Source organism: Penicillium concentricum (genome assembly GCF_028827145.1).
Source record: "Penicillium concentricum strain IBT 3081 chromosome Unknown utg000002l_segment0_segment0, whole genome shotgun sequence".
Classification (NCBI taxonomy): domain Eukaryota; kingdom Fungi; phylum Ascomycota; class Eurotiomycetes; order Eurotiales; family Aspergillaceae; genus Penicillium; species Penicillium concentricum.
The window spans coordinates 5,954,935-5,970,105 of record NW_026622755.1 but is presented as its reverse complement, the minus strand read 5'-3'; the positions used below and the strand labels follow the sequence as shown (position 1 = coordinate 5,970,105).

The following is a 15,171-nucleotide window of genomic DNA, read 5'->3' as shown; positions in this document are numbered from 1 at the left end:
TTCAAGAGTCGCTTGTACGATCTCCTATTCAACTTCTATTACTGTCTAACATCACAGACAGCAACCATGTCACCCCAGAAGCAAGAGAAGACCCCCAACCTGGTGAAGAGCTTGGGGCTCACCCCAAGTCAGATGGACCACCTCTTGATGGGATATCTGTGCATGCACAAACCAAAGGTGAGTGAGAGAGGGTGTTGTCGAATGTCATATTATTTGAGCTCAAGCTGAAGAATCTGGACAGATTGATTGGAAGAAGCTCGCGGACCTTAGCAATGTCACACCTGCTTCTGCTAGAAGTCTCTTCAGTAAGGCTCGACGCACCCTCGAAAAATGGGAGGAGCAGAGGACCGCTGGAGTGGCTACCAAGGAAACCGAGCAAGCTGAGGATGAGAGAGATACCGAGGATGTCACGGAGGCTATGGAGGATGCACATGTCGAGGATACTGAGAATTAGGATGAAAAGAGATCTAGATTAAACGCAGTGGTCAATTTTGCAACTTTCACTTGGGCTCGAGGTTCCAGGTTTATATGTGTTGTTCAAGATCAACCCTAGGGTAAAGGGTAAAGCTTCATTCATGGTAAATCAAACTAAATCCAAGATCCGTCATTGAAATGGTAGTGAAATATACTTGGCTCAAGGGATATAAGGTAACCTGTTGACTTCAAATCCAAGGTCATCGGTTTCGTATTTCTCCAAATACAGTGAAAGTAACATTGCTTCCTCTCCATCACACAACAGACCGTATTCCGTATCATCTTTCACCACAGCAACCCATCCTTGAGCCTTTGCACAGCAACACACTATTCCACTACAGAAAAGGAAATCCATCCATCGACAAACGCACCACATACGTTGTCAACTGACCCAATGTTGTCTCCCTCTCCCAAGAAGCCGCCCGATCACTTGGGCGATTTCACCGCCGGCGAAATGAAGCTCATTATGGCCAGTGTCCTGTGCACCCCAGGAAAGGTATGTTTTCCCTCCCCAGGCTTTAAGCCATGACTCGAATTAACAGTACCTATAATTTAGATTGACACCAACAAGCTCGGAAAGCTGACGAACATGAAGAGAAATTCGGCAGCAAGCCGATTTCCATCCGTCAAACGCAAGCTGGAAAAGATGTTTGAGAATCAACTGGACACTCTAGACGAGCAGGATGACACCGCCGTGAATGACAACTCTCCCCCTAAGAGTCGAGCGAAGAAGCGTCGTGACAAAGTTGTGGAATCCCAGCCCAAGGCCGAACTTGAGACCAACACCCAGGCTGAACCTGGAGAACGTTTCGATACTCCCGTGAAGGTTGAGATCGATTCTGAATATGAGGATGTCACCGAAAATCTGGAGAAGATCAAGGCTGAACCTATCGACTAAGTGGCGAAATGCACCATGATGTCTTCGACACGGAACGAGAGCTAGGAATGGGGTGTTTGATGCAGTTTCTCCCAAGGATATTGACTGGGCACTTCTCACAGAACCTTTCATGGTATCTGAGTATCTGAGAAGTTGATTTGACTGAAGTACATTACAGGGGGTGTATCAGGTGTATCTAGTTCGCCCTCTCGCATGAGAATGGCCGCACCGTACGTTTGCCCAATGAAAACCATATTGCACAACATGATATCGCCAGCCAATATGCGCACACATGTGTGACTTTTTGGTACAAATTGCCCTTTCTTTCCCTTTGTCTTTCATGTTTCTTCAACACACTCCATTATTCTGTGATTCTGCCTTTGATGTCAGTTCATCCAGCCAAGAACTACGTCCATCTACAAGCACATTATGGTTTTCCGATCTGCGAAAAGCCTGAATGGCTGACTCTTAGAGGGGCCGATGTCAAGTATCTGCTTCTTGCAAACTTTTGCTATGGCTCGCAGGTTGTTACCTATATACTCTGAGTATTAGCTTGTACTAAACACCTTTCAGAACGTTGACGCGGCTCATCTAGCGCAGCTTGCAGGTGTCAAATCCCATACTGCTTTAGGTGCATTCCGAGAGGCCAAGAAAAAGCTCCTAACGTTATGTTCTACTGATATGCGACATTTGTCGACTTTGACGAAACAAATGATTTTGGATGAGGAATCCGAGGAAGGAAGCACAGCAGAGTCTTCTGAATCAGAGATCGACGACTCTCCGTCAAAGCGCCACAACCAGAAGGCTAAGCACATAGACTATGCTTATCGTAAGGGCAAAGGCAAGAACACAGCTCTGGATATCGAAAGTGAGGATGGTCAGAGCAGCGAGGTCGAAGACAACGAGCCCTCTCTGGAAAACTTCAAACTCCCAAGTGAGACCCAGCGTCGGAACGCCAAGCAGAAAAATACGAAGCACAGCAGCCATGCCAAATACTCTACAAACCATAGAGTGGCAAAGGGAAGAGACAGTCCCCTCTACGCAGACATCAAATCCTCGTTCTCCCACGCAGATCGTCCGACCATCCAGCGCAAGCGTGGTGTGAAGCGTGACAGAAACCCATACGAGTTCGAGGATGAATCCACAGAAGAAAGTGCCGACGAGTCATCTGGTGCAGAGATGGACGCCTCTTCTTCCCGTGCTAGCCATAGCCGAATAAAGGGCAAGCGTCTCGAGAAACCCGGTAGACTGTCTGGTGCCTCGGACAATGATAGTGACATCGATGAAGAAGTTGGACGCCGAGCTGCTCGAGCATTTTCCAAGGCCAATCCAGTCAAGAACAAATATCAGACTGGGAATTGCAAGAAGCTTGACAAAAGCAATGACCTCGCTGTGTTCCGTGTTAAAGACCTCGCTCGACAAGCCGTGGATGGTCCTACTCTGAGTGGAGATGCACCGAAAGTCAAGGCCAAGTCCCAGAATTGGAATCGCAAGAAGATTGGCAAAGCCAATGACCTCACTGGAGGAGCTACGGGTGGTTCTACTCTAGGAGGAGATGCACTGGAGACAGATGGTCGCACCGCGAGGAGCACAAAGCATGGAAGTGGTGACTCTATGGATGAGGAGGATGAGGAACCCGAGGAGCCTGAAATTGGTCATGTCTGATCTTGATTGCTTGATGCTATGCTTCTTACTAGAAAGGCATATGAACTATCACCGAAGTACTGGATTGCTCGACTGTGTATCTGTGGTGATGCTTTCTGTGATGTTGTTTGTTTTGCTCGGCTAGCAAGTTATTTTTTCTGCGCCAAAGAACAAGAATAAAAAAAAAGCAGGAGAAAGGAATCAGAGGGCCAATGAGATTAGTGACCTAGTTTGATAGATTCGATGATGGATTAAGGCTGACTGGAATGAAAAACTTGTTTTGCTATGGAGATGCAATAGGAATAGGAGACTAGATTCGCAAAGAATGACAAGATAACCGAACAGATCCAAGGGCGCCTTTTGAACCAACATATAAAAAACAGAATGAAAGCCGAACACGATCGGCCAGTCGAAGTGAAAGGTAGACAAATATCGTAAACACACATTATGAAGAAGGACAGAAGAAATAACGAAGCACCATCTAACAAGTATCTCAATCACTAAAGTGCCTCAATTGCCTTCATCAAGACATCCAGGCCGCGATCAGAGACATCGCCTGAGTTCGAGTCTTCCTCTGCAACAGACTCACGCAGGGCCCAGGCCACGTCACTCCACCAGCCCAGACCGATGAGGCCACCGCCCTTACGGCGCTCCAGGCTCTCCTTGAGTCGGCTGGTGTGCTCCCACTGTTTGGCAGCATTCTCCGCACATTCAATGACCTTGCTTGGAATCCCACACATGGATGCACAGTGCATACCGAAACTTCCTTCTGCAACACCCTTCTCAAGCTTGTACAGGAATGCCACACGGCGCTCGACGTCGTCGACATGGATGGCCATACGCTTGGGTGCGATCTCGGGGTGGTTTTCGAACTCGGCAGCAAGAGAGTGGTAGTGGGTGGCGAAGAAGCCCAGGGCTCCGATATGGGTAGCAATGTGATGTAGCACAGCTTGAGCCACTGCAACACCGTCATAGGAGCTGGTTCCGCGGCCGAGCTCGTCAAGGATGACGAGTGAGCGAGGAGTGGCCTCGGATAGAATCTTCTTTGTTTCGGAAAGCTCGACAAAGAACGTCGACTGGGCAGCGAAGATGTTGTCGTTCGCACCGAGTCGAGACATGATCCGGTCGACTGGGGTCAGTCGGGCTGACTGGCAAGGGAGGTAGCAACCGATCTGGGCCATAATGACAGCAACACAGGTCTATACTTGTTAGCAACAACATTAAAAGAAAGGGAACGGGGTGAACACACCATTCGGAGAACAGTAGACTTTCCGGCAGCGTTAGCACCCGTCAACAAGTCAATGCTAGCATGATTGCCACCAAGCTGGATATCGTTGGGAATGAAGTCCTCAACAGAGGAAAGAAGACAAGGGTGACGGAGCTCTTCAAACTCGAGGACACTTCGTTCATCCTCCACAAACACAGGTCGGCAACTGGGATGGCCAATGGCCCCGGAAGCCTTAGCCAAACTAATGAGGCAGTCGAGCTGCGATACAATTCTAACAGCAGCCAGCCATGTGCTGTAATGCTCATCGAACCGGGCATGGAACCGTCCAGCAACCTCTTTAACGATTTGACTGTGAGTTTCTTGGGCCTCTTGCAACTTGCGGATGAGGCTTCGGAGCTCAGGGAAGTAGTATCGTTTGACTTGCTTGGTCGCGGACATTTGGTTCCAATCTTTGGGCACGTTCTTCACCTTGATTGGGACTTCGAGTTGGTAGATTTCCTTACCGTTATCCCGGTAGCAAATAGCAGACGACCCCAAATCCCGGCGAGCTTTCTTCAGCACGGCGTCGAGGTCCCGGTGGAGTTGCTCAATGATCTCCTGGGAGTTATCGAAGTCTTCTTCGACACCGGACTCTGGAACAAGAATACCATTCTCCTTTGCCTTTGGACGATCGAATGCGGTCTTCCAGTATCCCAGCAAAGAGGCAAGATCGGGCATCGCGGTTGTCAATTGACCAATAATGCTTTCGCCTGAGCCAGTCTCACTTTCCTTAAGGAGACCCATAATATAATCGATCTGTTCGAATCCTTCCAGGACACGTACAAAGTCTTGAGCCTTGCAGTTACCAGCGTGGATACGAGAGATCAGTCGTTCGAGATCCGGCATCTTTGTCAACTGGGAAGAGAACTGGTCCCGGGCACTGGGATCGGCGTTGAGTGAATCAACTGCATCCAATCTTGCGTTGATTTTCTTTGAATCAATTAATGGGTGGCATACCCACTGCTTGAACATGCGCTTGCCGAAGGGCGTGATGCATCGGTTGAGCAACTGGAACAGAGTGCCCTCGGCACCGCCATCGAAGGAATTGGCGAAGATCTCCATGTTGATCAAGGTCTGGCCATCTAGTACAAGACTCGTGGCCTTCTTGATAGGATCATACCACGTGAAGTTGCCAATGGTAATCAAGTCCCGCTCAATCTTCAGCATTCGCAAATATTGAACCAGAGCACCGAATGCACACATCAGTAACTCCTTCTCGCGGGCTTGACGCAAGGTCTCGGGCCAGGCTGTGAGATTATCGTCATCGACGGAGACGAAGTACTCGCTTGCCTCAAGCTCCCGAATTGTGATATCAGATTCCCAGAACTCCTTCCCGGGTTTCATGAAATTCCAGATAGTGGTGGGTCCAGTGTTATTTTTCAGAATGCGCATGGCCTTTTGTGAAACACAAGATTTCTCCAGTAGCAACTCCCGAGGACGGGTCTGCGCGACAAAAGTCTCGAATTTGGTCATGTCAACATCGTCCACAAACTCAGACAAGAAGAATTGACCCGTAGCAGTATCGACAAATGCGATACCGAACGCGGGATGCTCGTCCACAATCGCTTCCTTGATCGCAACACAGTATGTGGACATATCATCTGTAAGCATGGAACCCTCGACCAGTGTACCAGCCGTAAGGACACATGCAAGCTCTCGCTTGATGATCTTGTCTTCTTTGGTGGGCTTCTTCCCCTCTCTCTCACGCATTTCTTTACCAAGCGCGGATTCGGATTGGTCCACACGGGCAATCTTGAAGCCCTTGGCCACGAATTGATTGGCCCAGTGATCTAAACTCATCTCAGGAACTCCGACCATGCGCATGTTCACTCTGTCTGTGAGCTTGAGATCAAAAAGTTGGTGACCAATGGTAGCATCGTTCTCGTAAAGCTCGTAGAACTTGCCCTTCTTGAAGAAAACGACAGTATCCCAAAATTTCTGCTTGATCTCCCAATATTGTTTCTCGAAAGGCGAGAACCCGGACCATGCGAGTGGAGGGATGTAAACAGTTCGGGGATCGTAGTCAGGGTGACCCTTGGGGTTTCCGTCGATATCTTTGAGATTAGCAAGCCATGCGTAGCGCTGCTCAGGCTCCCTGGTGTGGACCTTCGCTTTTTTCGTGCTGGATGCTGCTTTGGTAGACACCACGGCAGCTCTTTCTTTCCGAGGTTCTGTGTTCTCCGGATCAAATGCCCATCTCTTCGCGGTTCCAGCTGACCCTTCTCCCTCTGGGATATCAAGATCGATGTCATCGGCGGGTGGGGGAGGAGGGACGGATGAAGATTTGGAGGTAGGCTTGCGTGCCGATTGAGTAGATGGTCTTTTCCGCTTGGTGGACGATGTGGCTATCTCTTCATCAGAGTCATCTGCAACGACGAAGTCGTCCATTTCTATATCTTGGTTAGTCGTGTATCAGCAAAGCCAACCAGCAACAGAGCACCATACCATCGTCCGAGTATCCTTCATTTGCCCCAGCGTCTTTGAACTCATCTTCGCTCTCCGGCTCTGTTCGTCTTCTCTTGGTAGCACGGCCGGAGACACGATCCTTGCGATTAGGACGGAAGATAACCTCATCATCATCCTCGCCCTCAGAGTCAGACTCCTTGTAGCTCACCTTCTTTTTTCCCTAGTCACACAAATCAGCAGGGTAGATCAATTGAGCAATCAGATTGTACACGTACCCGACGCGAAGGCGACATAGTGGAGTCCTGTTCTGCCTCCTTGGTGGTCTGAGGAGTGAAGAGTTTAGTCAGAGTGAAGGAATAAAACAGACAGCAGACCCCGGATCAATATACCTTTAAAGCACTACCATTTTCTTCTTCCTCCTCTGGTACTGGAAGATCGCTACTTGGTACAGGACTCAGATCCTGCGCAAAGCTTGAGAAGCTTCGCTTCTGTTCCTTCGGCGTGGGCTTGACGGCACTCTCAGTACGCTTCTCGGAGGCTCTCTGTGCGGGAGATGATGCCGGTTCTCGTGTTCGGTTATTCGAGGGAGTCGCTGGTGAGGACTTTTGGAAGAAACCAAGAATTGACTTCTGGGTTCGCATATTCTGGGTGCTGGGGGTTGTGCGCTTGAGCGCGGGCGATGACGCGGACGGAGATGAGGCCGATGGTTTGGCCATATTTTTTTATAAGACAAAGCAATTGAGATTAAATGACAATACACTTTTAACTCAACATGGGATGGGAGTTGTGAGGGAAATGGGGACGGGAAGGAGATAAGGCGCGGATCGCGTCGACGCGTAAAGCACTTTTCGAGACTCGACCTGTCCATTGATCGACACCTATGGACACCTGCGATACTGTCTTTTCGCACCATTATTACCATTATTACTTGGATTTTGTCTCAAGGGATGACTTTATAATATTTATACTATTGTACAGATTGGATATTGTAAAATTACAGATCTAGTGGAGATTCACCTTATTCTGACTTGGTCGGTTCAGCCGGCTCACTCGGCTCAATCGCCTCAGTCTCCCATCCGGGAGCTGTGAGCCCTTGCGCGCGGTATTCTTCATCAGTTACAATGTGAACGGCCTTGAGCTTCCACTTGCCCAACTTGAGCATTAGGAGGTTGCCATTCAGGACAAACTCCTTTGTTTTCTCTGCCTCCCACGGACGGATGGGTGTGAAAGACAATTGGTCCGACATGGGACCACTGTCACCAGGACGGCTTCCGACTTTGGCGCCGTTATTGATGATGACTCGGTGGCCCTCGCTCTTGGATGACACAAGGCCAGCTGACCACAGAATTTTGTTGAACGGCTGGTTGAAAACAAGGGATTCGGGAAGGGTAACCTTAATATCGCCCATGTTGGCCCAGTTTGTTTGGGGGGCATATGGGTTCCCAGATTGAGGAGTCTGGAAGCCAGCGGTGGGAGATTGGGGATGACCAGAGGAAGGAGCCGATGACTTGGGAAGAGGAGTGGGCTCTGCAGTTGAGGATCGGGGACGGAAAAGCTGGCGATGTTGGAGAGCCACGGCATCAGCTTCGGCCTTGCCATGAATAAGTTCGACAAACTCAAGGGCAAGCTTATGCTGCGCAACGCGCTTGGAGGGATCCTTGTTCTGCTCCTCCATGATGGTGGCGATTTCAGGCAAGGGGATGAAAGTGAACAGCTTGAGGTAATGCTCGACAACATCGTCAGGTGTGCGCACAAAGAACTGGTAAAGTTCAAATGTAGAAGTAAGGTCCTTATCGAGCCAGACGGCGTTTCCAGCAGACTTGCCAAACTTCTCGCCGGACGGAGCTATCAGCAGCGGCGTAGTGAAACCGATCGGCCGGTCGATTTCTGATTCTAATGGGTTGCGGAGTTGTTCGTCGGCGGTGTTTCGGCTGATAGACTTGACAGCCTCCATGCCAAACAGGATATTTCCATATTGGTCGGCACCTCCGACTTGGATTTGAGTGCCCTTTTGGAACAGCGTCCACCAATCCCAGGCCTGGAGAATAGGGTAGGAAAACTCAGCAAACGACATGCCATCTCCTTGGTTCAATCGTGTCTTGACACTAGTAGAAAACATCAGTGAACCGCGACAAGAGCGCCGTCAGACCTGCCAAAACTCACGTATCTCTGCCGAGCATGGGACCAAGTCGCATGAAAGCGCCAAGGTCTCTCAGCACTTCAAGAAAAGGCATCGAGTTCCACCAAGTGTTGTTGTTTGTCAACGCCCGCTTCCACATAGGGTGTCTTTCGTGTCCGTGTCTCCTGCCGTACTGCTCAATGCTCGAACCTAACTTCTTCAATTGCATATGCATACTGGCCATATTTGCTTTTCGGATTGAGGAATGGACTGCATCTCGGCCCTTGAGGCGCCCACTGGGATCGCCGACTCTAGAAGTAGCACCGCCGAGCTATAGAGTCTTAGTTGAGGTATTCAATTGGACGCGAGGTTGCAGGCAACTTACTAGGAATGTGACGGGCAAGCCCCAGACGTATCCCCAGGCCAGAACCATGAAAGGAAGCATGTGTCCAACGTGCATTGAGGGGGCAGTCGGGTCGATTCCAACGTATATTCCAGCCCTCTTCTCCGTGAGGACCTTATGCAATAAGTCTCGTTCACTGTAATCCAAATAGAACGATTAGCGAGCCATTCAAATGTTTTCCCGCAGACAATGTCATCAACTTCAGTATTCCGATGTAACATACCCGACAACATCATGAATCAACCCTCGCTCCTCAAGGTGTTGCGCGAAGTTCTTCCTGTTCCCGGCCTTGATTTCCTTTGCGAATCCAGCCCATTCCTTCTCCCCTTCCTTCATACGTTGGATATGCTTTAATGTGATCCATCTCTGCTGTTGGAAGCATGTGCTGGACTGCGAAGCGGACAATACTGGCCGATTGCTGTCACCGCGCAGCGGAATCGCTGTTGTTGCGGCAAAGCTGCGCGCTCCGCATGGGATCCGACGGGGGGTGAGAAGGGTGCGGTGTGGCGCGAGGCCGAGCGATTTCGACTGTGGCCGCATTGTACCGGTTTATGAATGCGAATATTAATGAAACGGCTCGCAATGAACTCAAGTCTAGACACGATCAATAGCTCCAGATGTCCGAGATTCTTTCGATAAGTCCGGAATATCAATGATGCGGTCCTTATCTCTGGCATGTTGATCGGTTTCCCAATCGGGACCATGCTTAGGGCTTAGGGCCACAGAAGTATATATCGGGTCGATTGTAAAGAAAACATGCTGTCTTGGAATAATACTATCTCTATCAGAAACTAATGATAACTCCCAGAGGCGGCCGGATTTGAAGTATCACTTCAAGCCACAAAAACCTGTACAAACGCCTCGTTACTCCATCCACTGTCCAACTTCATGGATTTCCATGCGGCCAGTACATCAATTGCTAGCACATTACCATTCTTTCCACCCTGCTTCCATACTGTATTCCGTGGAATTGGCCGTCCCAGAATCATGACCATGAAATTCTTTGCAATGCTCCTGTCAGGAAGATCCGAGAAATAAATCCCCAGAGTTCCCAGCGCTTTTAAGCTGATATCGAGTCGTAAACGGCCGTTCTCAACAACAGATATATTCGAAGTCACCACAGCCGCTGCGCCAGTCATCTTTCCTAAAAGACCTAGCACGGCCACATGTACCAGATTGTCGCCAGAGGGGTTGCCGCCATGGCCTCCCGTTAGCGTGAACGATCGAGTCGGAAACGCAGTGAGAATCTCCCAGCCCTTTGGTTCCAGAACAACGGATACCAGGGAGTCATGGGCTGATGACCGCATGCGAGGCGAGATCTTACCGCTGCTGTGTGCGCGTACGATATACTGGCCCTCCGAGTCCTCGTGAATTCCCGGGAAATCCATCAGTGAGACTATGATTGAGGCCTCGGCAGATTGAATATTGAAAAGGCCCATGATTCCACTTCCGGTCTTGGCCCAGCCGGTATAACTTCCAACACGCAGGACATGTCCTTCGTTATAGTCATGGTATATGTCTATCGTACGTCCGATGACACTAGGACGCAAAATCACAGTGATTCCTTTAACGGTAGATGCGGTCATCTGATCGAGCAGGGTCAAGTCATGTTTACCCGGCTCATCGGTGATATAGATCGGTCCCCCCGATACGCATCGTGCTGCCGCGTGGAATGATGCGTATGCGTGACTTGTCTGGAACATATCCCAGTCGGGCAATACGTTCAAGTAGCGCGTGAATAGTGCATTGTGAGCATTGCAGAATACATGCCACGGGTGAGAGGCAACAATATCGGGAAAGAAGTCGTCGGAGTTTCGCAGTGGAACCGCAGGTTTGTTGGTTGGCATTTGTGAATGGAAGATTATTTGGGGGGTCATTGATCCGCAAGACATTGACCGAGTGCTGAAGTGCTTGAGTGATGCGATAGACCATGCATCTTGATAAGAAGTCATGAATCGCCGGCGGTCCGCTCCGTCTTCAAGAAGATCGAGGAAGAATTGTGCATCTGTCTTGACCGAGTCTATACCGACAGAGGTAAGGTAACTATAGAACTCATCGTAGAATTGTTTTATATCATCGGGATCAATGGCAAGAATTGTTCCGTCCGGAAGGTTCTCGGCAATTGGCCCATTGGCGGCGGGATCTTTGATCTTCACTTGCTTTGTTTTGAATCTTTGAGCCAGATCCCCATCTGGTGAGATGCCTCCCCAGTAACCCAGCAAGGCATGCCAGACTGCAACATGTTCAATATTGGGATTCGCTCGACGGATAGCCCCCACAGTATGTTTTAATCCTTTAGGAAATCCTTTTGAATGCGCCTCGAACTGCTTCCAGCCTTGCTTGAACTGGGACTCCCCTTCATTATCGTTGGTCTGCCAACCATCATCGATGATAAGATTAGTGATATTGATCCCACTAGCCTTCAATGAGTCCAAGGCATGCAAGATCTTCTCTTCGGTGAGCTCCTGTCCCAGTCCATTCCAAGTACAGTATGTGAGACCGTCAAACCACTCGGACAGCCACTGTGCACTTGGGTCACTCTCGACAAGGACCATATCATCCCCAGGAGGGGATAATGGGACTGGATCGTCTAAATCCAGATGACTTGCATCAGCAAATGGTCTGACCACTTTCCGTGCCTCATAAACTACCGCAGACATGGCAATCTCAAAGTTCTTCGCGGCGCTGACAAGCACCTGGAACTTTGATGCTTCTGAATTATCACTCTTTGCGGAGAGCACAACTTCACCGTTCTCGCCTGACTGAAACACAGTCAAAACATCGTTGACTCCCGAAACAGCCAGTAGAACAAGATTCACGCCATCTTCGCGCAAGAAAGAGCAAAGTATTGCATCTTCGGTAAGTCGGAAGTTATCTTTCCCATGTCTAGGACCTAGCCATGGGCTCCAAACACGAACCAATGAGAAATACCTCACTACCGACGAAGGGGTACCAAGTGCAAGTCGTTTGATGATTGAAGATCCATCTTGAACAGCAGCTATATCACCAGACAGAGCCCAGAGGACCGACCCAGGAGCTTCACTAAGCCGTGACTGAATCTGCAAGTCCTCATGAAGGTCATCGATGTACTTCTCGAGTTGTTCTTTGGGGGCTGGTGTAGCAACTTCCGTGGCTAGAGCCTCGTCAAGACCAGAGTGGCATGCGCTATATACAATTTCACCGTCGCCCACGTGATGCCTTTCATTAGCCCACTGCCATTCCGTATCTGGACCAATTCGAAACCGGACGGTAAACTGTGCATGACCTCCTGCGGCTGGCAGGGATACCTCCTCTGAGAATACATAGCGATGGCAGTGGTACTCGCTATCATTTCCGGTCAAAAGAGCTGCATGATCTGTGTTGCATCTCTGCAATGGCAGAGATCTCCATTCAGGGCCAGTGATGTTATGCCAGATCTGCGCTTCCCATGATTGTGCGGGGAAAGAGCTGCTAGACTCGATGGTAACCGTGAAACGCAGCTGTTGGTGATGTCAGTATGCCTTTGCATTATAGTTTCAATAGGTGTAGAATTCTTGGTAGCGATATCAGATACGATCATATTTGAGAGACTCACCGCATCTTCTTCAGACCGTAATGCCTTTTGCACGGGTTGGAGGCAAGTGAGTTGTCCTAGCGGGGGGTAGGATGTTACCCGTGCAAACATGGCCATTTGAGCTGGGCGAACAAACGGTGCCAGTGGTTGTCGAGTACTTTGGCTACCCTGGATTGGGAGGGTTGAGCGGATATCTCTATTATTGACCTGCATTGAAGAAAGGTAAGATGTTGCCAGGTATCCAGCGGAAAATAACAAAAATTGTTAATGAAGTATCTCAAAGGAGACTATAGAAAACGTGTATAAGTGTAACAGAGAAGGAGGCTTACAGGTGGTTGGTTTTAACTCATGCAGGGGAAGTGGCGGGGAAGCCCTCAGTTGCCCAGTCTACCAACCAGAATGCTCACCTCAACCAACAACCAACAACCAACATAGGATTTTCGAATGATTAGATCTAATGTTGACATTATTAAAAACACACCTCAGAAAGATGCTCAGAGATACTAGGATGGTTTTAGGTATTGCAGGTCTCCACTATCAAAACCTTAAATTGTTGTTTATTTGAAAGATTTATAGATCGAAAGGATAAGACAGAAAAAATAAGAGGGTACGCGGTCTCAACGGATCGAACCGGAACAGCTAAGTAGTGGAAGATCTTTGGCACTTCCCTCGTGGTACACACGCGTAGCATGTTACCACTAGGCCACTCGCTGTTATTACCAGATATTAAGTTACACTTCCTTCTGTCACTCTTTCCAAGGTTTCCAAGTTCCTTTGTATACTCTCGCATACTGTATATGCTAGCAAGGACATATTCCTGTTTCCATACTTAGTTGATCTTGATGGTCAACTTTCCAAAGTGGCTCTGGGCCAACTGAATTCCAATATGTTAGCACACGAACGCTCCTCGCTGATGGGAAGCAACCTACCATGTAATCATATGCTTCCCGTGTTTGGTCAAGGCTAAACACCTTGTCATCCACCACAGGGTGGATGTCATTGGCCTCGATGGCTCGGATCATATCCTTCATGAGAGCCTTGCTGCCAACATAAACACCACGCACGGTGCAGATGTGAGTCAATGCCTCCAGAACAGTGGGCTGTGTCTTGGGATCCACGCCTGAAAGGAACCCAATAACACTAATGATACCCTCGAACTTGATGCACTTGAAGCTCTCCATGAGAGTTCCGCTACCACCAACTTCGATGATGTGGTCCACACCAGCTCCGCCAGGAGTCAGCTTGCGAGCAGCTTCACCCCAGTGGGGCTCAGTCTTATAGTTGATGACGTGATCAGCACCAAGCTTCTTAAGCTTCTCGGCCTTTGCCGCAGAAGAAGTTGTAGCGATAACTGTTGCACCAGCAGCTTTGGCGAACTATAAACAATTTATCTTAGCCGAGTCCATTCTGAGGGGATTTGAATGTGTCAGTACTAACCTGCAAGCCAAACATGCTGACACCACCGGTTCCTTGTACAAGAACGATCTGGCCGGGCTTCAGAGGCTTCAGGCCATACAGTGCATTCCAGCTGGTGAGCGCTGCGCATGGTAGAGTGCTGGCCTCGCGGGCATTGAGGTTGGTTGGCGACTTCACAAGACCCTGTTCATTGAATACGCCATACTCGCGCAGGGTACCGTCGATCACACCACCTAGGCCAGTACCCGCGGCGTATGTGTCAATCTCGGCATATTGGTGACCCTGATTGAAGAGAGTTGCAACTTGATCACCCTTCTTGAATTCAACGACCTTGGATCCCACTTCGATGACTTCACCGGCGCCATCCGAGCCTGGCACTACAGGAAGGCTGAGAGGGAATGGATAGATGCCCTATGGGGAAGATTAGAATTCGGTTATGGTCTTGCACAGACAACTCAATCAAGGTTTCAAACATCCGCTTTTCTCGATGCCATACCTTTGGGATAGTGAGGTCACGGTAGTTCAGCGATGCAGCTTGGAGCTTCACCAAGACTTCATTTTCGCCGACTTTCGGAACGGCGGCGTCCTTGTAAACAAGACCGTCGAAGTCGTGCTCCTGATCTTGAACGACCCATTGCTTCATAGTGGAGGGAGACATTTTGCTATATGAAATAGTTCACTATACTTAAAGCAGTGTACATGCGAAATTATTAGGGGTTGGGAGACTTTATATCGTTGGCGTCCCTGACGTATGTCTGTCTGTTTTAAGCGAAAGATCCACCCAGTGTATGACGGAAGGATTATTAAGAAGGCCCAACAAAACCTGTTACCTAGATAGGAAAATCGTCGCGGGATTTCCTTTGCCAAATCTAGCTTCATGCGTATTGATCTTTCAAAGCGTACTGTCATTGGAAAGCGTAGTGCCATTGGTATGCGCGCTGGGGCTATCTAACACGCATCTATGCGATTGAACTCGGTTGAGGCATGAGGTTGAGGAAGAAGAAAAAGAAGA

The 15,171-nt window shown here is 49.2% G+C and overlaps 7 protein-coding genes across 7 annotated transcripts; 3 read left to right on the top strand and 4 right to left on the bottom strand.

Moving 5' to 3' along the window:
• Positions 1–66: 66 nt before the first annotated feature.
• Positions 67–454, top strand: N7517_005962 (uncharacterized protein; the record flags this gene model as incomplete). Its single annotated transcript, XM_056723692.1, has 2 exons — positions 67–177; positions 242–454. 2 exons carry the CDS (start codon positions 67–69, stop codon positions 452–454), a joined length of 324 nt encoding a protein of 107 aa, XP_056579942.1.
• A 414-nt stretch (positions 455–868) lies between these two features.
• On the top strand, positions 869–1,372 carry N7517_005961 (uncharacterized protein; the record flags this gene model as incomplete). The annotated part of the gene is made up of 2 exons (XM_056723691.1): positions 869–970; positions 1,031–1,372. 2 exons carry the CDS (start codon positions 869–871, stop codon positions 1,370–1,372), a joined length of 444 nt encoding a protein of 147 aa, XP_056579941.1.
• Positions 1,373–2,062: 690 nt separating this feature from the next.
• N7517_005960 (uncharacterized protein) lies at positions 2,063–3,016 on the top strand (the record flags this gene model as incomplete). Its single annotated transcript, XM_056723690.1, has 1 exon — positions 2,063–3,016. One exon carries the CDS (start codon positions 2,063–2,065, stop codon positions 3,014–3,016), a length of 954 nt encoding a protein of 317 aa, XP_056579940.1.
• A 479-nt stretch (positions 3,017–3,495) lies between these two features.
• On the bottom strand, positions 3,496–7,384 carry N7517_005959 (mismatch repair ATPase MSH6; the record flags this gene model as incomplete). The annotated part of the gene is made up of 5 exons (XM_056723689.1): positions 3,496–4,194; positions 4,245–6,652; positions 6,708–6,888; positions 6,944–6,991; positions 7,058–7,384. 5 exons carry the CDS (start codon positions 7,382–7,384, stop codon positions 3,496–3,498), a joined length of 3,663 nt encoding a protein of 1,220 aa, XP_056579939.1.
• A 302-nt stretch (positions 7,385–7,686) lies between these two features.
• Positions 7,687–9,730, bottom strand: N7517_005958 (tyrosine--tRNA ligase MSY1; the record flags this gene model as incomplete). Its single annotated transcript, XM_056723688.1, has 4 exons — positions 7,687–8,773; positions 8,832–9,118; positions 9,173–9,326; positions 9,414–9,730. The coding sequence occupies 4 exons, from the start codon at positions 9,728–9,730 to the stop codon at positions 7,687–7,689; spliced, it is 1,845 nt and encodes a 614-aa protein (XP_056579938.1).
• Positions 9,731–10,023: 293 nt separating this feature from the next.
• N7517_005957 (putative raffinose synthase protein Sip1) lies at positions 10,024–12,956 on the bottom strand (the record flags this gene model as incomplete). The annotated part of the gene is made up of 2 exons (XM_056723687.1): positions 10,024–12,669; positions 12,765–12,956. 2 exons carry the CDS (start codon positions 12,954–12,956, stop codon positions 10,024–10,026), a joined length of 2,838 nt encoding a protein of 945 aa, XP_056579937.1.
• Positions 12,957–13,572: 616 nt separating this feature from the next.
• On the bottom strand, positions 13,573–14,817 carry N7517_005956 (zinc-dependent alcohol dehydrogenase family protein; the record flags this gene model as incomplete). Its single annotated transcript, XM_056723686.1, has 4 exons — positions 13,573–13,617; positions 13,673–14,119; positions 14,181–14,570; positions 14,656–14,817. 4 exons carry the CDS (start codon positions 14,815–14,817, stop codon positions 13,573–13,575), a joined length of 1,044 nt encoding a protein of 347 aa, XP_056579936.1.
• Positions 14,818–15,171: the final 354 nt, after the last annotated feature.